This window comes from Leptonychotes weddellii, chromosome 9 (assembly GCF_054177405.1).
Source record: "Leptonychotes weddellii isolate Sample4059 chromosome 9, ASM5417740v2, whole genome shotgun sequence".
Taxonomy (NCBI): Eukaryota; Metazoa; Chordata; class Mammalia; order Carnivora; family Phocidae; genus Leptonychotes; species Leptonychotes weddellii.
In genome coordinates, this window is record NC_138377.1 from 55,175,455 (window position 1) to 55,198,330 (window position 22,876).

At 38.1% G+C, this 22,876-nt stretch overlaps 1 protein-coding gene across 1 annotated transcript; it reads right to left on the reverse strand.

The window, feature by feature from the left end:
- Nucleotides 1–1,002: 1,002 nt before the first annotated feature.
- PSMA6 (proteasome 20S subunit alpha 6) lies at nt 1,003–21,366 on the reverse strand. Its single transcript, XM_006732218.2, has 7 exons — nt 21,165–21,366; nt 8,954–9,048; nt 8,392–8,473; nt 7,490–7,645; nt 4,412–4,590; nt 3,032–3,126; nt 1,003–1,226 (listed from the first exon to the last, which is right to left on the reverse strand). Exons 1-7 carry the CDS (start codon nt 21,238–21,240, stop codon nt 1,169–1,171), a joined length of 741 nt encoding a protein of 246 aa, XP_006732281.1. The 5' UTR covers nt 21,241–21,366; the 3' UTR covers nt 1,003–1,168.
- Nucleotides 21,367–22,876: the final 1,510 nt, after the last annotated feature.

The window sequence follows — 22,876 nt, forward strand, 5'->3', positions numbered from 1 at the left end:
TTCCCTTTTGTTGGTCTGGTGGCTATAGAAACAGGAGCAATTGACTCCAGGGATTTGTATTAGACCAGCAGCCATATTCACCTGTGTGAGGTGTCCTGGGTCTCACCCAGGACAGATGAGGACATGAAATGTATCAACCTTAGAAATTCCAAGATTTTTGGATCATCTATAACAATTAGTGGTTCAGGTCACCAGGGAACCACTATGGGGATTAAAAAAAGCCTTAATTCAGGGGGTGCCTGGGTGGCTCAGTCAGTTAAGCATCTAACTCTTGGTTTTGGCTCAGGTCATGATCTCATGGGTCTTGAGATCAAGCCCACATCAGGCTCTGTGCTCAGAGGTGCTCTGCTTTAACATTCTGTCCCTCTGCACCTCCCCCCCCCACATTCTCTAAAATAACTAAATCTTTAAAAACCTAATTCTATTCATTAATAATTATTCTGAATATACTTTTCCCCTTAATGTTGTTTATAGTGGCATCTCTACTATAGACCAATTCCTTAAAGTCTGCTTTAAATAATTTTAAGGCAGCATACACATATTCTACTTTCAAGCCCTATTGTTTCTCAAAGGTAACTGCAATGTTGCTCTTAAAAATACTGGATCTTATGGAGTACAGATTAAATGTGTATCTCAAAACCTCTGAATAATAATAATGCCAATCTTTTCACTATAGTTAAAACTTCCAAGAGCACTTGGAGTCTAGGTTCAGAAATATCCCATTCGAATGAATGAAGTATTGAAAATAAAGGCCTTGCCTTACACGCCAGCTTACAGTCAGAGCAAGTTTTGAAACCAGAGTTTTTAGTTTGCCATTTATGAGTTAGGCCGTATAACTATAGTTTAAACTTCTGCCCATTAAGTTCCTGAAGCCAAAGAAACTTGGATCTCCGTCAACAAAATGAGTAAAGCTACAATGTGGGGATGGTGAACATTTAACAGTCTGCATGCACCAAGAGGCTTACTACTTAAAACTAGAGGGGAAATTAAGACAAGATGCGATTATTTTCCAAAAGCACTGTTTTTATTTATACAGAGTCCTAACCACTTCAGCGGCAGGGCAGGAGTGGGAGAGGTTCCTTTTTCAATCCAGGGGCCTCCATAATGTTGGTCTGTTGCTACCACACAGGCAAGTGGCGTCATGGATTTGGTAAACTAACTACAATGTTTAGTCTCTCTCTGCTAGAGCAACAAGGTGAGCATCAATCTCTGCTTCTGAAAGAATCCTAGAAGGCAAGGGGAAAAAACCCACAACCATTTTACTTTTTGAAAACTTTTTATTATGTAAAATTGCAAACACACATGGAAGAATAGACAGTAATGAATTCCTGTGTACCTAACACCGAACTTCAACAATTATCAATAATTTATAGCTACTATCTTAAAAATCTGTATACCCACCACTCATCCGTTCAGATTATTTTGAAAGAATTCCCAAATATTTTATCAACTTCATCTATATACAAAAACATTTACTTCTTTGACATCAGATCAAAAATTAGGTCTTCTGAAAATAAGACCTTTTAGTTGCAATAGAAAATAATTAAACTAAATATAAAGCTAACTATATATAATGTATTCATGTATTCTATTTTAGCTCCTATGTCAAAATGCCTTTACACTTCGTGTAACTCAAGTTTCTGTCAGCTGAGAGACAAGGCACTTCATGATGAACACATATTTCCTCCAAAGAAATCAAATGCTCGGCAACCTTTAATGTGACCTATTACTGCTGGACTTCTAAACAGTGAAATTCGTCAAAGTGACATTTTTTAGTGCAGACTGGGGCAATATAAGTAATTTATATAGTAGTTGTTGATGCTTATGTTATATATTGTAGTTATTATTTAAGCATACTTCCTACCATCAAATTTATAAAGTTCTTCAGAACTTTCTGAAGATACAGGTTCTTTGGTTTCTTACCTATTTAACTAATAGATGGAAATAAAAATGTTAAAAGCTATCAGAGGGTCTCAGAATAGAAAAGAAAAAAGAACCTGCAGGTCCTTTAAGCAGATTCATAAATTGCTCCTGCTAGAACAGTACTGCTAAAACAAAACAAAACATACAACTATTTTCTACAGGAAAAAAAAAAAAGAGGATTCACAATTTTTTTAATTCTATGAATTTTTCTTATATCGTTCATGTTTAAATCACTTACCTGCAGGCAACAAAAAGAGTAAATTAGGGGAGGGAAAAAAAGCATAGTAACAAAAAACTCTTCAAGCCAGTTAAGCTTAGTTTACCACCTTTTTCCCCACCCCTAACCATGACCAAGTGTCCGTGTAACTGTGACCTAAGAGTAGATACAAATAATAGCTAACATGCCTTCCAGCACTTCCTTGCATCTATGGATTTAACTGAAATATTTTTCATAAGCACATCCAGGTTCCTGGTAAGTAAACCACCTTGCAGGGTTCTGGGAGAATTAAGTGAGATGGTATATGTTAAGCACCCAGTACAGATTTGACTCATGGAAGCTATAAGGTTGATTTTCGGGAGTTAGTCACTTAGTAAGAACAGACAAGCATCCAGCATCTGTAATTCAATTAGCTGTATTCAAAATTTGGGGTTTCCCAAGATCTCCAGATAGGGTCTAATGTAGATCAGTATTTCATACTGCTCTTCAAAGCTCCACTTAACTAACCACTAAATAATCAAAGCTCCACCTCAAAAAACTAAGTACTACTACTACTCTGGGAGATGAATTTCTATTGGCCTTAGGCTAAAAAAAGGAAAACACTTATGCTTACTTTAGTCCTAACATAGAGAAGGTTATTTTATGTTGCCTCTGATACAGATATAAAACCACTCTGAAATGAGAAAAGCAGTTATGTCTGTCTTAAAGGGACTTCCAATAAATTTTAAAACAGATCTCTCAAATACTGAAGGAAAAAACTGTAAATCTAGGTCAAAAAAATGCTTTCCCCCCAAGTTGTAGGATAAACGGACCCATACACCTCTACCTTTCTAGGCTGTAATTTACCTCTTGGCAAACTTCTCTAAGCACTTGGCCGAAAATATAACTCACCTGAATTTAGGATTTTCAACTGTAACTACTCCAACTTCTATTTCTGAAGGTTTGAAATCAATTGATAGAACAGTAGATAGGCATGTAATTGCAGTCTGAAAAAAGTACCAAGATTAAAATTGTATTTTCCAGAGATTCCAAGATTTTCTCATTCCAAGCTTATTCAAAACATGAGTTAACCACAAGCTATTCATTTTTGCTTCATGTTTCAGTGATACATTTCTATAGCCACATGTTACTGGCATATTGCTTAATTCTAATATGTTGCCTGCCAATGAGAAGAACTTGCTTATATGAATTCAAGATAAATGAAAGGGGTCCATCAAACAAAACAGGATGATTTACACACAATAGTCTGTTTGCGTGATGACGACTACATGCTGGGGACTATGCTAAGCACTTGGGGTGAGAAGGGGGAGAGGATAAACATGAACGATACAGTCTTCCTTCACGGAAAATTTACAGTAAAAAATTTAAGAATGTATTTAAGTGGCTTTGTATCTGATGTGATTAATTACTTATGTAATTATGAACTGCAAGTAAAAAAGACCTTTTAGAAACATTTAAACAGGGCACAGTACCTCCCAGATGAGAACTAGCTTTGTATCTCCTGTTAGTATAAATGAGATAATACTGCCAACCAAACATAAAAGTATCAGATAGCATTTTTCTTTTGTCATTTATTAGAATCATGTTGTTAGTCTTTAGAATGGCTGCATCTCAGCTCCTCCTTTCCAAAATCCACTAAAATTTTTGTTTTTAACCTCTTGGCAGTAAATAAGAGGCTTCCTTAGTCTAAGGTTACTAAATATTTGTATAAGAATTTTAGCTTGTTGTGTCTATTGAAAATGTCCCAATCGTAATGAATAATCCCCTTAAGATCCCTGCATTAAGTGAGCTCTACTTTTGCATCCCAGATAGATTTTCTCTGCCAAGTTATCCTATGAGCATATATTCTTTTACCCAGATGTTTGTTTCCCTGAGAATCTGGTATGTGGCTGTTTTTCCTTTAGGGCCATAAGAGTAACATCACTAAATTTTTTCACTTTTGCTACTAGGAAGGTTAAGCCTAATTTGAGTCACAACCATGCAGGTCTTATGCCCTAGTTTTGATTCTTATTTTTAGTTTCATCTTCCCATTTTATACGTGTTTTGTTGGAAGCCGTCTCAAATACATTATGAAATGAGATAGGGAATTAAGTCAATAAAAGCAGTCCTCATTGTTCCCATGTCGGCTGAATGACACCAATTCTATGAAGCTGACAAACCTGGCTCATGTGATAAACCCAGGAATAGCCTTTATAAATTGTCAATTATACAATGATTTTCACTATTCTAATAGCATTAAAAAAAAAAGTCAGCTCCTTTTGGCTAACTTACTTCCACTGTCTGTTCAAATGTCCAATCAAATTTCTTCTTCACTTTTTTTTCAAGGAAGCTGGTTGACTCCGTTTGTTTAACTCCTGCTGCAGTGGCTTTAAACCCACAGTAGTAACCTGCAGGATCACACTTGTACACCTGAGGGCCTTGTTCTTCATCTATACCAATTAAAATCATACCTAAAAAGAAAGACCCTCATTAAATAGCTTATACTTTTGTACAACACAATTTCTTCTCTCTTAGTATTGTCATAAAGCTGTTGTTGATCATTATTCTGGCCATCTATTTTAGGATAGGTATTTTGCTTTAAAAAACTGATGAAATACAGGTTATTACTATAGATAAATTAGGTAACCAAGAAACTTCCATTTCACCAAAGGTTTATCGCAGATGTTTTTAAAATCTGAACTATCACAAGTGTAATTTACAATTTTCTAATCCTTGCTACTACCCAAAACATGTTTCTTTGATCCCTTGAAATATTACCAAATAAATTTGGGAAGCATATTTTTCATATACTTTCTTTTAGAGAAAATAATATATAATAGTATGTTAAATATTCTACGTAGGTTGACTTACTTAGAACTTCAGTAGTTCTTTAATTTATTTGACCATGGAAGACTTTTCTTTTTTTTTTTTTTAATTTAAGAGCTTAAGCTTCTTAAGAATTTTGGGTTCCAGGGAACTAAAAGTGTATGGAATACACCTTGGGAATACTGGCACTAAGTGAAATACAGAGGCTACTTCCTTATCTTCACACTGCCCAACTTTGATACTGCTGGTATACACTCCCCAGTAGTCAAGAGAAACCAAATTCTAAATTCTGTACATATAACTTTGTTATTAAAAATCTAATCATATTGTTATAATGACATATAATTAAAATAAATACCGCCCCCAAACTTCTTTCTACTCAGCAAAGCAGGTAATAAAGTATTTAAGGAATGGCTTAACTCCTGCTTTCTTCTATTTCTAGATCTGAACCTCTTTTATATAAAGGCCTGCCTCGTTTTATAGTGTGTTGCGCTTCGCGGATACCTTTTTTTTTTTTTAACAAAGGTTTGTAACCACCCTGTGTTGAGCAAGTCTATTTTTTCAATAGGATTTGCTCACTTTGTGTCTGTGTCACATTTTGGTAATTCCTGGAATATTTCAAACTTTTTCATTATTATTATACGTGTTATGGTGATCTATGGTCAGTGATTATGACTTGCTGAAAGCTTAGATATTAGCATCTTTAGCAATAAAGTATTTTAAAAATTAAGGTATGGTACATTATCTTTTTAGATATAATGCTATTGTGTACTTAATAGATTATACCGTAAACATAATTTTTATATGCACTGGGAAACCAAAAAATTCATCTGACTCACTATATTGTGATATTAGCTTTATCGCAGGGGTCTGTACTGAACCTGCAATATCTCCAAGCTATGCTTGGAGTGTCCTCTCTTTTAAGATTCAGTATTAACCAATTACTTTATTCACTTTTATAGATGTCTTATAGAGTCTACTAATGAGGAATTTTCAACCTTATTTAATTGATAAACACTATGACAGTGATCAGGTAACTGTTTTATTCAAAGGTTATGTCACCCTGTAATTTTCTTTACATGTTATACTTGATATACACAAAGTACATGGCAACACAAAAGAGGTACCCACTTACTGCTCTAGGGGAACAAACACTTCTCTACTTTGGGTCTTGCGAGATGAACAGGGTTTCATAGGTGATAAGGACATGAAAGGCAATCAAGGCACAAGGAACAACACGTACAAAGGCAGACATGTAAGGTAACAGCACACCCAGACCATGACAAAAGACCCATATACTACTGGCACGTCAGGTGAGAAAGGAAAGCAGGACGTGCAAGAGGCTGCCTGGGAATAAACTATCAGGGGTCTTGCACATCGTATTAAGGAGTTTCGAATTTACACTATATCCAACGAGGAATCAGTTTTTCTAGGGAGCAACAACCAAAATTTGATTTAAAAATGATAATTACGTAGCAACATGGAAGAGAGACGAGGAAAGAGTGAGAAGGGAGAGGAGAGACAAATAAATTAGGCGGCAAAGGTAAGAGATGATGAAGAAGGAACAGATATTCTGGTAAGGCTCAATGACTAACCAGATGACCAGGGAAGGTAGAGTGAGCACAGCAAAGAGAAATTGAGGATGAAAGTAGGAAAATAGCAATGATTTCAAGTCTAAAGTATCTGCGGGACATGGAGGAAGGGACTGGGCTAATGCTAATGTGGCAGTGATTGGCTGTATACAGGTAGTAAATGAAAGCATGAACTCAAGGGTGATCTCTGGGTGATCTCACCCAGACAGAACCAAGAGGGAGAGAATGACCACAGAGAAAACCTGGTGAGCAAAAACATTTAAAAGAAAAGCAAAAGAGGATGAGAGTGAGGAAGAGTATCACTGAAGAAACTGAGGGAGCATTCTTATATGAGAGTCCAAAAATAGGGTCAGATATTGAAGAAAAATCATTACAATGATAATTCTCATAAATGACACAACACAGAAACAAATGTGCTGATTTTTTTAGGCTACTGTACTACATTAAATCTAAAATCAGTAAATCTCATCTCTCTCCCAAGAGAATTTTACTTATTTTTTTTAAAGGTAATGTATTCTAAAAATATGAATCACAGGAATATGTGTGTGAGCCTGATTCTTTAGGGTGGTCAAAAAAAAAAAAAAAAGATCTACACTGTTAAGATGTCTAATATAGGCATTTCCATTGAAAGCGTAATCTGGAATTGCAGTAAAACCCCCAGAACAACAATAGCCCAATATGACAGTGACTCGGATCTTTCAAATCAGACACCCTTAAAAGAAATATTTTGGTAGAAAGTCTAATAGCATCTAAAGCTTAAAAGATAATGCCTAAAATACTACTGTGAAACCTACTCTTCATTGCTGATTTATTATAAAGAGTTCCTCATCTTATATAATTTCCAAAAACCACATGTTCAGAACCCAAGTGTTATTGCAATAACTTTATTCATATTCTCTAAAAAAAACCATGTAATTCATCAATTCTTTGGGAGTCTTCTTAGCATACTTACAACAACCAAGAGGCCTCATTTCCGCATTCTGTGTGTAGACCTGAGAAATATCAGCAATTCTTTTGCACAGCATGTCCACAGGAATCTCATAGCCATACTTGTATTTCCAATTAGCTGCCTCATAGCGTGCCCTCTGTACCTGGGATCTGCTGTCAGCTTAGAGCATAAAAAACCCAAGTTTATTACTTTAGAGGAAAGAGTGAACCTCAAAATCAGACAATTTTCAATTTTCCATATATAAAAATACACACACACACATATATAAAATCTCCACTATGACTTAACAAAAGCAGAAGTGGTCCACTATGGCTTTTTCTATCACTAATGAATAGTCAATGACTCAGCAACAAGTACATGACAAAAAAGGAAAACATTTTTAAAAGATGGAGTTCCACACACAGCACTGGACTTTCATGCTGAGCCCTTCATCAGCTGTCAAAATAGTTCCTGCAGGTAGCTAATAATTCCCAAAAGAACAAGTTTTAAGGAGAGAGAATAATGTTTCTCTTGATCTTTTCTGTAGGCTTGAATTTTCCCTTGATTTTAGAAAATAGAAACCCAAAGTAATTTTTATAATTCTCATTTACTTCTAACAGTGTCATTATTACCAGGTTTGAAATATACTTGCATCTCCTTTAACTATTAACTATATATGAAATCAATGTCCATGAGAGGGGCTTCAGCCCAGTTTCCCTGAAAGCAGTAGCAACAGAGATCTAATTCTATTATAATTTCAAAAACCTCGTAGTACTCTGAATATACTGATATTAGCCTTGGAAGACTGCAAATCTACTCCTATTATTTGCCAATGAGGCACTAAATGGAGCCTTTTAAAAATTAATACAAAACTCAAAAATAATTTGAAGAAAATAACAAATCTAAGTAGACATCGAGCCAATTACCTGTCATTCCTGTCATCACACAGCCAATGTTTTCAGTTATCTTGAATAAGTGAGTCACTGTGCTGGAATCCAATAATTTGTCCTAATGAACAAAATAAATCAAGATAACTTTTTAAAAACCAGAGGTCTCTGTGCAGTGATAAAAAAATACTATAAAATTGTAGCAATAAACTATGTAATATATGTTTTCTGTTCATTTTATAGATAAAACCAGTTTTTAAAAAAGGCAGGGAGGAGACTCTGTCTTCCTTATTTAGATGACAGGTTTCCTGTGGGAAAGAACTATAGCTCACCAAAGCCTGTTTCAAGGTCCCTGAAGACAAAAGACCTAGAATTCCCACTGTACTTATAATCATACCACAAAGCTCCATATATTAACTCTGTCTACTCAGTTAAACCGTCCATAGCTACTCAGTAAATACTAGTTGAATGAAACAGGAAAATAGAGGCAAAGCAAGAATAATGTGAATGTATAGAGGTATTCATATGCCTTTGCACAAACTCATAAAAAATCCTTGCATTATATTCTGTAACAATTGGCTATCTGGGCAGTATTACTTACAGGTACTTTCTTCTGTGTGACAATTACTGCACAGTCTTTCCCTCTGACAGCTACCGATGTAAGGCCACCCTGGTTAATAGCCTTAAAAGCATATTCTGGAAAACAGTGTTTTGAGAAGGTGGAATAAATTATTAGATTCATGCAATGGCATAAAAGCAGTCATTAAAAAGAATGAGCTAGAGCTATATGAACTAACACGGAATGTTGTCCAAGACATGCAAAGTCAAAATAATAATAATAATAATAATGATAATAATAAATCATAGTTAAACCAACTCCATTTCTTTCCATTTTAGTTTACTGTAATAATTTTCATCAGGATCAAGTACCAAATTTCCAATAAAGACTTAATTTATCATATCAAATCTTTATCAATTACATCTTAGCATTTTAAAAGTCTGTTTTTGGCCATTATTTCTACCAAATCTGGTTTTCCTGGGTCAAATTCCAGTTGCTCTAAATTTTCTCCAGATTTACTAGTTCTGTTAATTTTGGCCAGTAACTAGTTTGACTCTATGCAATTTTAATTGCTGTTAGATTATCCTGCATTGTTTTTTTTCTCCCTACCAAGTTGAAATTTTCTGGATCATGGTTTTTCCAATCTTCATGATACCTAAAACAAGGATCCTTGAGTTTGTCTCTGACAAACTTCAGCTTGTGAACTTCCAGCTGCTGTCAGACCATTCCCTAGGTTAAAACAGATGAATCAAAGTGGTAGAATGCAAACAAACTACTTTGGCATCATGCAGTATAGCTGATAGTGACTGCCTCTGGAAGGCAGAATTACAGATGAGACTACTCCTTTCTATGCTATGTATTTCTATAATATTTAAATCTAATTTAAACATATATTTTGTAATTATAAAAACAGCAGCAGAAATACATGCTCACTGTAGAAAATATGGGGAATATAGAAGATAATGTAAAAGAAAAAAATACTCGTAACTCCAATCATTATATTTTGACATAATAAATGTTTTAAAAATTCTGTCAAGTATTACTGCGGGCACTGGGTCTGAAGCCTGGCCTCATCATCTCTTCAAAAGCCAACTGGTAATGAGGACCAGCTGAAAAAAGATACTATCTATGCCAAAGAATTTCCTTTAATAGGAGCTATAATAAAAACCCCTTATCAAATATTTCAAAATGGCTATATTTTGAAGACAGAAAAGTAGAGTAAAAGGACTCTACCATAAGGGAAATCCTCAAATTTAGCTTAGATTTAATTTGATTACAATTGCTTATTTTTACCACCCCATTACACCACAAATAACTTCTAAAATACAATGTTTCAAAATGCTTCTCAGTTCTGTTTCTCATATGGCCAAAAAGCTTCTACTAGATCAAAACTCCACAGCTAAAAACTGTAAACTCTAAACAAAACAACTACCTGAAGGCACCAGAAAGTGGCCAAAGGTGGGCAGATTCTGGAGGGGGAGACAATGCTTGGAAGAAGGAAATGGCATGAAGTGAGTTTCCCGTCTTCATGGCTTACAGACCGAGTGCCGGCCCTGGTCAGGGCTAAACACCCATAGAAAATTCAGTCTCTTTGGCATGAAGAACTAGAGAACAGTTTGGGGGTAACTACAGCTGCAGGAAAATAAGGGAAAGAAAGGAGAGAGCCAGAGAGGGAGAGTCCCAACCTATATATGTTATCCAAATCTCTGTGTGATTCCATAACCACACATGCACAAGACAGACTCCAGGCAGCTTAGCTAAGGATAAAAGAAAATGAGATTTGAGTTGCCATCCAAATTAACTGCCTGCTAGAACAAATCAACATTCTTTGGAGGAATAGAGCAGAATCCAAGTCAACAACTTCATTAAATATTAATGGACAAAAGACTCCAATTAAAAGCAGAAACTGGGGGCGCCTGGGTGGCTCAGTCGTTAAGCCCCTGCCTTCGGCTTGGGTCGTGATCCCAGAGTCCTGGGATCAAGCCCCACATTGGGCTCCCTGCTCAGCGGGAAGCCTGTTTCTCCCTCTCCCACTCCCCCTGCTTGTGTTCCTGCTGTCGCTCTCTCTCTGTCAAATAAATAAATAAAATCTTTAAAAAAAAATAAAAATAAAAGCAGAAACTGTCAGAATGGATAAAAAGGCAAGACTCAAACATGGTATCTATCACAGACACAGTTTAATAAATGGATGGAAAAAAGAGTACCATATAAACAGTAAGCATCAGGAAGTTGAAGGGACTATATTAACATCAGACAAAGTAGAGACTTCAAGGCAATATATCAGAGATAAACAAGTACATTTCAAAAGTAGAAAAATCAATTCATAAGGAAGATACAACAATCACAAATGTATATGCACCTTGTAAGAGTACTTCAAAATACATAAAAGGAAATTGGACAAAATTAAAAAGAGAAATGGCCAAACCCATCCAGTTAAACATTTTACCACCACCACCACACAAGTGAAATAGACATAGATAGACACACACAAAATAGACAAACACTATATGGACCACACAATCAAGCACCTCGACCTCACTACTATCTGTAGACTACTACTGACGACAACTGAAGAATATACATGCACATGGTATAATACAAATGCACATGGTACCTTTACTAAGATGGAGCATATATTAGAGGCCATAAAACAAGTCTCAATGAATTTTAAAGTACCGAAATCCCTAAATATTTGAAAATTTTAAAACACCTTTCTAAGTAATCCATGAATCAAAGAAATAATCGTAAGAGACATTTAGAAGTATTTTGAACTGACTGGTAATAATATATCAGAATTTGTAGGATGCAGCTGAAAGAAGGAATTTCATGGCTATGGTGGACAGACCCTAAAGTGGCCTACTCTCTACAATCCCTGCCTCCTGGTGTTCACACCTTTGTGTAATCCCCTCATCTTCAGTGTGGACAGAACCTGTAACTTGCTTCTGGCAAAGTGAATATGGCAAAGGTGATGGGATGTCATTATCCTGATTACATTATAGAAGACTGCTTTAAAAATAAAAGCCGTAGGTTATCTTCCATAGCATGATAAAATTTCTCCTACCATCTTTTTCTAACACATTGTTTTGTCTTACAAAGGTAAATGTCTGCCCCAAATATGAGAAATATGCAAAAATTTAAAAATAAAAATGTTTAGCTAATACAGTTTAATGCTTTTGAGCAAACCCAAACTAATTCCAATTCCTTCATAAATATAAGTGAAATGTAGGCAGATAGTGTTGGATCTAAAATATCAGAGGTAGGGGCGCCTGGGTGGCTCAGTCGTTAAGCGTCTGCCTTCAGCTCAGGTCATGATCCCAGGGTCCTGAGATCGAGCCCTGCATCGGCCTCCCTGCTCAACGGGAAGCCTACTTCTCCCTCTCCCATTCCCCCTGCTTGTGTTCCCTCTCTCGCTGTGTCTCTGTCAAATAAATAAATAAAAAATCTTAAAAAAAATAAAGTATTATCAGAGGTAACAATTATGGCATTTATAGATATTAAGTGAACTTACAAATTGATTTACCTGTGAAATGAGTCTAATTTCAGTCCTTAACTGTACCTGTATGTGCCTCATTTATCAATAAAACTACATTTATATATAAAGACTCTGTCTTGCTAGCAGACTAACTCTAGAGATTCCTCTTACTGGCTTGCTAAGTGGCTGTATGGCAAGGAACCATGGGTATCTTCCAGTGAACAGCCAGCAAGCAGCTGGGGCCCTCAGTTCTATACTGAAAGGAAAGGAATTCTGCCAAAATCCTCAGTGAGCTTGAAAGCAGAGTCTTCTCCAGTTGAGCCTCCACATAGGAACACAACCTGGACAACACTATGATTACAGTCTTGTGATATTCTAGGCAGGCTACTCCTGACCCACAGAAATTGTTGGAGTTAATAAGTGTGTGTTATTTTTAGCTGCTGTTTGTAGTAATTTTTATGCATCATAGAAAACTAATATGCTAGCCTTGTTTATATTAGAAAAGGTATAAAATCAAGGATCGAAGTTTCTACTTTAAGAAGTTTAGTGAAAGGTAAAATAAACCCAGATCTGAAAAAAGGCAACAACAAAGATCAGAAATCAGTAAAATAAACAAAAAAGGAAGTCAGGAAAGTAAAAAATTGATTCTTTGAACAAAAACAACAAACTTGAAATGGGGAGATTATCCCATTGGGCCCCAAGTGCAATCATATGTATCCTTATACAAGAAATGGAGAGGGAGATTTTACACAGAGAAGGTGCTGTGAAGAGGGAGCAGAGATTGGAAGATGCTGGTCTTGATGAGTAGAGCGATGCAGTCCCAACCCAAGGAATGCTGGTAGCCTCCAGAAGTGGAAGAGGCAAGGAATGTATTCTCCTAAGGTCCTGCCTAACATCTTGATTTTGGTCCAGGGAAACTGATTTTAGACTCCTGGTCCCCAGAACTGTTGAGAAAATAAATTTCTTTTTTAAGCCACCAAATCTGGTAATTTGTTACGACAGCCACAGGAAACTAATAAACCCCCCAGCCAGACTAATCAAGAAAATAAGAGAATACAAAAAATAAATAAATAAGAGAATACAAATTGCTCGTACTGGGAATAAGAAAGGGGCTATCATTATAGACATTACAGAAATAAGGCAATATTAAGAATAGTCATTTATATACAGATGATTCTTTTATCTGGGTCACTATCCTTGACCTTGCCTAATTTCAGCACCACATTTCCAAATGCCTGCTGTTATTACCCAATTGCTCAGAACATGATTTTGGCCTAAGAAATAATCCATCTATGGCTGTAGAGGGATATTAGTTTGCAACATTTACCAACTCTCCTCTTACGTTATATTTTTCATTTACAAACCCGATCTTTCCCATATCTTTGCTTCTTCATGTCCTGCCTCAAGTGCCCTTTCACTCTTATCTCCGCTTAGCCAGCGCTTGCCCTTCCTCCCCAAGCCTCTTCCAGCTCCCACGGATACTTTCTGATTATCACCGATGGAATCCTTCAACCCCTTCTCTGAATTTCTATAGCATTTATTTCACCGCTAGTTTTAGCATTTAGAAGTGTGTATTTTGCCCCTCCACATCCAGATTGGACAGTGAAATAAAGTAGGAACCAAGGAAATTTAAAATTACATTTGCAACCAATATATACTAAATCGAAGGTTGGCCATGGGCCCAATCCAGCTTACTCAAGTTGGTTTAAAATGCAGGGTTTTCTAGGAAGGTTTTAAAAGTCAGAGAAAATAAAATCAGAACTTAGTTTTTCTCAGGAAAAAAAGCTGGGGTAACACTTGACCCTCATTTTTTTTTTTTTAAGATTTATTTATTTGAGAGAGAGAAAGTGCACATGCGTGCAAGTATGCGCAAGCTGGGAGGAAGGGGCAGAGGGAGAGAGAGGGGAGAGAGAAGCAGACTCCCTGATTAGTGCTCATCTCATGACCCTGAGATCATGAAGACCTGAGCCAAAACCAAGTCAGACACTCAACCTACTGTTCCACCCAGGCGCCCCAACCCTCATCCTTACATAGTGAACATCACCTAGGGCTGACACATGTTTTGCAGTTTTTCACAGTTTCCACCACTCCTTGTCATATCTCACCCAGCCTCTTTCATTCACTTACACTACTTATCTGATCTGCTTAAATAATGCAAAAAGATTTAAAAAAATAATGCATTAGATAAAAGTCATAAAAGATAGAGCTACTCCCATCACCACATAAATAAAATTTTGTCCCACAAAATAAAAAATATTTTACATATAAAAAATGCTTCTCACTAGAGAATACAACTGTGAATTTGCCAGGATTCATTAAAGAAGTCCTCTACCGGGCGCCTGGGTGGCTCAGTTGGTTAAGCGACTGCCTTTGGCTCAGGCCATGATCCTGGAGTCCATGGATCGAGTCCCGCATCGGGCTCCCTGCTTGGCAGGGAGTCTGCTTCTCCCTCGGACCCTCCCCCTCTCATGTGCTCTCTCTCATTCTCTCTCTCTCAAATAAATAAATAAAATCTTTAAAAAAAAAAAAAAAGAAGTCCTCTACCTCCCTCTCTATATAGATTAGTGTTGTCAAATAAAATAGTCATCAGCCATATGTAGCTAACGAGCACTTGAAATGTGGCTAATGCAACTGAGGAACTGATTTTTAATTTAAAGTTCTTAGTTAAGAATACCTTTTCATCTCCTACTTCTCTGAACTTCCCTTCTCAGTCTCCTTCACTGCTTTTACCTCCTCAGCCAGGTCCTTAAATACTGGTATTCCCCGGGATTCTATCATTTCTCCCTATCCCGGGATGATTTTATCCTATATGATCACTACTAACTGTGTCATCTTTAGCTCTGAACCCACACTTGCAAATGACTATTTCTCTGACAGGCATTTCTGAAAATTATTCTTCTCTGTATACCTGCTTCTTTACAGTCTTTATCTCAACAGTTTTACTAACCACTCGAGCTACAAACCTGCGTACCATCCTTGACTTCCTCTTCTCTCTCAACAGAGAAATGTTCATTCGTATCTAGGATTTGCTTTAAAATACTCTAACAGAGAGGGGGCAAGCGAAAGGGAATAAAGAGAAAACAAGACTGACAAAATGTTCACAACTGATGAAGCTGGGTGATGGGTATATAAGGGTCATCATACTATTCTATGTACTTTTGTTTGGAATTTTCCATAATCAAAATTTTAAAAATAAAACTCAAGAGTCTCCTCTTCTCCACCCTTTCTCAGTACCTTAGTTCACTCATTAGGGCTTACATGGATTATGGAACAAGTCTCTCCTAATTGGTCTTCCTGTCATCAGTCCCTTTCTACTCTAATTCTACTCAACGGAGTCTCCTGCTACCTTACTTAATAATCTTGTCATTTTTCTTCCAGCTATGTCCAAAACTCAAGTAGCAAAGTCCAAACCCTACCATGGCACCCAGATCTCTTCAAAACTTGCTATAATCTGCTCTTCCAGTTGTCACTCCTTATGCTCTGGCTATCCTGACTGACCTATGCACTGGTTCCCCCCAAATTTCTTTATCTAATCAATTCACCTTCTCTGTCGAATCTTTCTTGGCTGTGTCACTTTTTTTTTTCTTTCTTTCCTTCTTCCTTTTTTTTTTTTTTTGAGTAATCTCTATACCCAACATGGGGCTCAAACCCATATCCTCAAGATCAAGAGCCACACGCTCCCCTGAGCCAGCCAGGCGCCCCAGGTGTCACTTTCCATAGTAACCTTCTTGTACTGTTATTTTAGCATTCACCATGCTGCACTGTATTTTTCAATAAAATTTTGTATAAACAAATCCCCATAACATTACCACCATAAAATATTTTGTAATAATTTCCAGAAAAATGGAAGCTGCTGGAATAAAGAATCTCGAGATAACATAATAATGAGAGTATCCTCTAAAGAAACACTGGTAGGGTAAAAATATGATAGTTTACAGCATAAGGGGAGCATTTAAAAGGTGTATTTGTTTTTTAAAGCCAGAATTAAAATGTTGGAAATATTAAACACTACTTCCATCACTAAAGACTGGGGTTTTGGGGTTTTTGGATAAAATTTCAGAAACTTACAAACTAACAAACACTATTACGTTAATCTCCATAATCTGTTCTTGAATGTCCAAAATTATGCAAGACAATGATAACTGATAGCCCATTTCCCATTTTAAATGGAATAAGTTATAATGAATTACACTCAATCCCAAGCCTCCAATTTCTTAAATTGTAACTTAAATACATAGTAAAATACCTATTTGTAAGTATTAGGCTGAACCATGAGACAGCCACTTTCATAGGTTAAAAAAAAAAAAGTCAAACATCAGCAGTTTCATATGGTTCAACCTAACAATAAGTCATTAGGTTTGAATGTACATTGCCTCCATGACCACAAACAAAATGGTAAATAAATCACTGTTTTGTATAGAGACTTCTCTTTCCCAGTAATCTCTTATTCACTTTGTTTCTTTCCTTATACTTTTCCCCAACACTTTCCCAACTTTTCTGGGAGTCATTTGTATAATACTAGGAAAAAATGGGGGCTCAATATAAAAGATACTGAGACAAAAGTGTTGAGGACAAGCACAATGCCAGACAATGGCTCATAGTATGACCTCCTCAGTGTGACGTTAGCAACAACAGAGATGCACATCCCCTTATGGACACTGGCTTTGCAAGGCCTCTATAGGTGTTTCTGAGGTTCTGCCAATTACAAGACTGTAACTCAAGATTTTTCCCGCCCATAATTTTGTTTGAAATGCTGTACTAAGTTTTAAGATAATGTTTTTTTCCCCCACATAAACTTAGGCTGGAAAAATAAAAATGAATTGAGAGATCTATACATTCTATGAAGTTTAGTTATTAAAAAGAACCGGTTGTTCTACTGGGGCAAGGCAGGTATTCTACAGAATATGTCTCTATTTAATTTCAAAGCTGCGTGTTAGAAACTTTTTGTTATTAAGATTTTTGGAAGCTGTTCATTCTTTGGTCTTCTCCTAACCTTGTAACCTAAATGGAAAGTGCATCTCATTTCATAGTGCCACCTAATATTACCCTCTTTAATACCATGATCTTGGGGCACCTGGGTGGCTCAGTTGGTTAAGTGTCCGACTCTGGGTTTTGGCTCAGGTCATGATCTCAGGGTTGTGAGATCGAGCCCCACAACAGGCCCTGTGCTCAGCGCAGAGTCTGCTTGAGATTCTCCGTCTCTGCCCTGCCCCCTGCTCATGTGCTCTCTCTCAAATAAATAAAATCTTAAAAAACAAAACAAAAACACCCTGATCTTTAAGCAGGTGGGGTCATTAGAAATTCTGGCACTGGCATGGGGATGGGGGGAAGAATATGAGGTTTGAAAACATAGCAGTGCAGGCGCCTGGGTGGCTCAGTCGGTTAAGCGACTGCCTTCGGCTCAGGTCATGATCCTGGAGTCCCTGGATCGAGTCCCGCATTGGGCTCCCTGCTTGGCAGGGAGTCTGCTTCTCCCTTTGACCCTCCCCCCTCTCATGTGCTCTCTCTCTCTCATTCTCTCTCTGTCAAATAAAAAAAAAAAAAAAAATCTTTAAAAAAAAAAAAAAGAAAACATAGCAGTGCTTGATCTCATTACTTTTTTGTGTAGTTATAATACATATGTATTTATGTACAGACACATATTTCATTTCAAATCTAACTCAAAGAGGGCATGAGAAGTCTGGGTTCAGAAATACTACTTTAAAACGAGTATTTTTTTTTTATAGCAAAAGATGCAAACAGTAAGTACTTCTCAGTCCATTATCAGCCACTGAGCACTTAACTATGTGACAGATACTGTTCTATGTACATTGCATCCATTAAGTCATTAAATCCTTAGAGCCCTGTAAGCCCTATTATTTTCATGAAGAAAAGTTCTCATAGTTGGTTTGGAGCAGGACTTGAACCCAGGAATCCTGGCTTCAATACCAATGCCAGATTGGTATTTCTAGATTAGAAAACTGTCCTCTCCAGTCTATTTCTACTAGTCCATTTCTTTCCTGTTCCTTATCAATATGCTCCCTTAGATGCAACGAGGCAATGCTCATATCCACCTAGCAGGCAAATTCAAGTGCCACTCCTCTCCCCTCCCTTGCCAGATCTATCCAGCAAAGGATCAGCAAGCAGAAGAGAAAAGCCTGAAAGTAATCAGGTTTACTTTTTTTTTTTTTTAAAGATTTTATTTATTTATTTTGAGAGAGAGAGAATGAGAGAGAACACATGAGGGGGGATAGGGTCAGAGGGCAAAGCAGACTCCCTGCCGAGCAGGGAGCCCGATGCAGGACTCGATCCCAGGACTCCAGGATCATGACCTGAGCCGAAGGCAGTTGCTTAACCAACTGAGCCACCCAGGCGCCCATTAATCAGGTTTACTTTGTCCCACCTGGGCCTTAGTTAGATTTCAAAGCTAGGGCCTCTGTGTATAGCTCTACAGTTCACACACACACACACTCCGAATACATTCATTAAAAGAAATTTTTCCATAGTTACTAAAGAGTACAAATGCACAAATGACAATAAAAAATCTTTCTCTTACTCCCTGGGAGCAAACACTGTCAACAGTTTGTTTATAATTATGGTTAGCATTGTAACTTTAAATTTATACCTTTATTTTTTGATTTATCAATTTTAGATTACATTTATCTTTTGAGTACCAACTATGGAAGATGAGGAGCATACACTCACCTTCCCATTAATCTTTCCTTCCCTGTTATTTCCCCATTTTTGCTATATTATTTTCCCATTATCAAGGTTAACAATTTGCACTTGTAATTCTTATATGCTTTGTCTTTGGTGGATTCTAAAGTTTATAAACTCAAACAGCATTTACAGTATTATCATAATGTACAATTATTTCACAAGAGAACCAAGCATGGATGGACCATAAAAAAGGAAATACTCCATGTCTACAAAGCTACTAATCTAATACACCAAAACAAAACAAGAGCCAAATAATCAAAGAGGCACCTAATAACATTTACTGATCACTTAATACTGTGCTAAGTACTCTACATATATCTTATTTAGTCCTCAAAACAACCACACAAGAAGGAATTATTAACCCAACTTTACGAACAGAAACTAAGGCTAACGTTATATATCACTTGCCCAAATTGGCTAGTATGGAGCATGCAGGGATCTTAATCCAGGTATGGCTCCAGGGCCTCAACGCTTCATCACTATACTGCTTGCTCATACTAACTATTCTTTCACTTTCCTTTTCCTAGCAATGCCTAATTAGTGCCCTGATAGCAGAGACAATGTGTTATTCAACAAGGCAGACCTGAAAAATCATCCTCTCTATATATTAAGCTTGTTTTGGACCACGTTTTATTCCAAATTTTAAAAAATTATTTAACTGACACTCTTTCCAGCCTTTCTACTCACCAAATCTGGGAAGCATTAAAAACTATGCTTTATGGCTGGATTTCACAATATGGTATAGAAAAGCAAAGTGTAGATCTGACTTTTCCTGTTTCACATATTTAAAAACCACAAAACAGAACATTCAAAGCAGTGACCCAACACAGAAAAATTCTTTAAAACTCAGGAAAAAAACTAAAAATGAAACTTTCTTGAGGATACAGTTATCATCTCTCTTGTTTGATCCTATTTTTCAACTGGGGATGAGTTAAAAGGGTTACTGAATTACCCTTGTTTCTTGCTACATTATACACAGTATGTAGCCATATACAGGGTAAGTTTCATTCCAAGTTATCTTTAAATCTAATTCTGAAGTTTACAGGTGAAGAGAACCTCATTTATATGCCAACTCTCTCCTTATGATTTCCAAGCACAGATGATATTACTGTCCTCCCCAAAGCACTGAGGTGCTAAACTCACTCAAAAATCAAAGGATCACGGGGCCAGATATAAATCAGATTCTCCAGATGCTAAATTCTCTATGGCAAGAGGTTAAGGATCCGGGTTATAATTATAACCTAAACGCTGACAGCGCTTCAATCCAACAAAATATACTGTTATATTGAATGAATGATAACTAGTTTAGGGTTTATTTCCACTAAAGCTGTTTTTCAGGAAACAGCTAGTTCACAGTACCTCACCTACAATTCAGAACCAGCTTTTAAACTATTTAGAAACATTCAGATGTGGGAAAAGGGGATGCTAGTTTCTCTAGAATTGACAACCACTCACTCAATCTGCAGTTTTCCAAAGATGTCCTGAACCCTGTAGATACTTTTAATTTGGCCCTTTTTATTTTTCTTTTTATTCGTTTGTTTACGTATCTGTCACTCCCTTTCAGCTGTGAGCGTCAGTACAGGAGAGTGTCTGACATCTTTGCATCCCCTAGGAGCAGCACAGCGTCTGGCACATAAAAGGTTCTAAATGCCCGTGTGGAATTAACTACGATAAGTGCATGTTGCAAACAAAGGAAAACGGAGAGGAGCGTTTCAATGGCAAGGTTAAGGAGCCAATTATCCTTTAGAAAAGTACAAACGTTGGGCCCACCCAGGCCAAAATATAACACGTGAAGAGGCGTCAGGAAGCGAGAGTCAGGCTACCTTCCTTAACTCTTCATTGTGTCCAGGTGGTGCGGCCGCTCACCCCGAAGAGCCCGAGGCCTTCAGCCATCGGGCTCCCGATCCCTGCCTCCACGCAGGAGTGGGAATTCCATGGGATTGGACCCTGCCTCGGCCTTTCTCCCGTCCCAGCTCCGGCCATGCCTCAACCGCGGACTACACTCCGGCCGCGTTTGGCTGCTCCAGGCCATACCATGACAGAGCAATTCGAGTGGACCAAAGGCAGACTCGGTTCACTCACCTACTTGGTAGAGCCGGCCCTCGGGTGAAAAAATGGTAATGTGGCGGTCAAAACCAGCGCTGGAACCACGGGACATGTTGCCGCCCCCAATACTTCAAGCACGGTCTCTGAACCTCGTAGCTCCCGCACCAGGCGTACAAATCCCCCCGGAAGTTGCAACGACTACTTCCGGGGCGCCGGCCGGCTTCATCCGCTCTTGCGCACCGAACTCACGACTCTAGCGTCCGTTCAGGCGCCGAGAGAGCTCCGAGGCCCCACCCCTGGTTGGGGTGGGAAAAGCAGGGGGAGGCCTTCGGTGTGCGCTTGCGCCAGCCCCACGTCGGAGCGCTGTGTACATACCAGGTGAAACTCGGCTTGTGGCGTTTTGGAGCTTTCATCTGGAAAGTGAATTGACCATAGCAAGGACGAAAAAGATTTCTGGGGGCCCAGAGTAGTGATCTGCCTACCCGTGGGACCTAAATGGAGGTGTATTTAAGTCCCTCGTTAGTTTTGGGACGTGTATATCCAGCTTGTGTCTAGATTGCTGGCGTTGTTCCTAATCTATACCCACCCACTTTCCTTCTTACTACAGGGGAAAATGGGTTGCAGCCGGTGGGGCAGCAACCGTTAATTTTAGGTACAGAAGGGAGGGGGTTCTGGTAGCCACTGGAAAGAGCAGAATTTTCTGGCCAGGCAAGATCCTTTTGGCCAGCAACCCCGACAGTTTGTCTTAGAGGTGGAACAGGAAATAGAGGAGTAGTGGAGTAATCATGAAGTTAAGTTGCCTTGATTGATACTGAAGAACAGAAAGGAAAGGGCGTATAGCAGGCTGTTGTTGAATAAACTAATGGGAGTAATTCCAAGAGAACTGGGTAGCCCAGGGAGAACAGCAGGTGGCCTTTCAAATCGTTAAAATTGTGCCTATTTTGACTTTTCCCGCAGGCACACTCCTATTTAACCAATATAAAATGCAAAACATGACGTTAGGCTAGTGTCGTTCCCCCCCCCCCTCCCCATAGTTTGTGCACTAGGAAGGCCAGTTATTGCCAAGGTTTCTGGCACTTTAGTGCCTGCTGTAAGTAATACTAAAGTAGGGATTCTTACCTCCTTAATGTATTTTCTCCTAAACTCACTTTGCATTTAAAGGAAAAAAATGTATAAGAACCTCTTAAGGAGTTTAAGGAAGCTCCAATTCTCAAGAATGTTTTTTAAAAATAAACTATTTTATTAACCTGAAAAAAATCCAAAACTGAAACCTGATTTAGAAAATACTAAATGCGGGGCGCCTGGGTGGCTCAGTTGGTTAAGCGACTGCCTTCGGCTCAGGTCATGATCCTGGAGTCCCAGGATCGAGTCCCGCATCGGGCTCCCTGCTCGGCAGGGGGTCAGCTTCTCCCTCTGACCCTCCCCCCTCTCATGTGCTCTCTCTCTCTCTCTCATTCTCTCTCTCTCAAATAAATAAATAAATAAAATCTTTAAAAAAAAAAAAGAAAATACTAAATGCAGGGGCGCCTCGGTGGCTCAGTCGTTAAGCGTCTGCCTTCTGCTCAGGTCATGATCCCAGGGTCCTGGCATCAGCCCCGCATCGGGCTCCGCGCATCGGGCTCCCTGCTCAGCGGGAAGCCTGCTTCTCCCTCTCCCACTCCCCCCTGCTTGTGTTCCCTCTCTCGCTGTGTCTCTCTCCGTCAAATAAATGAAATGCTTTAAAAAAAAAAAAAAACAACTAAATGCAA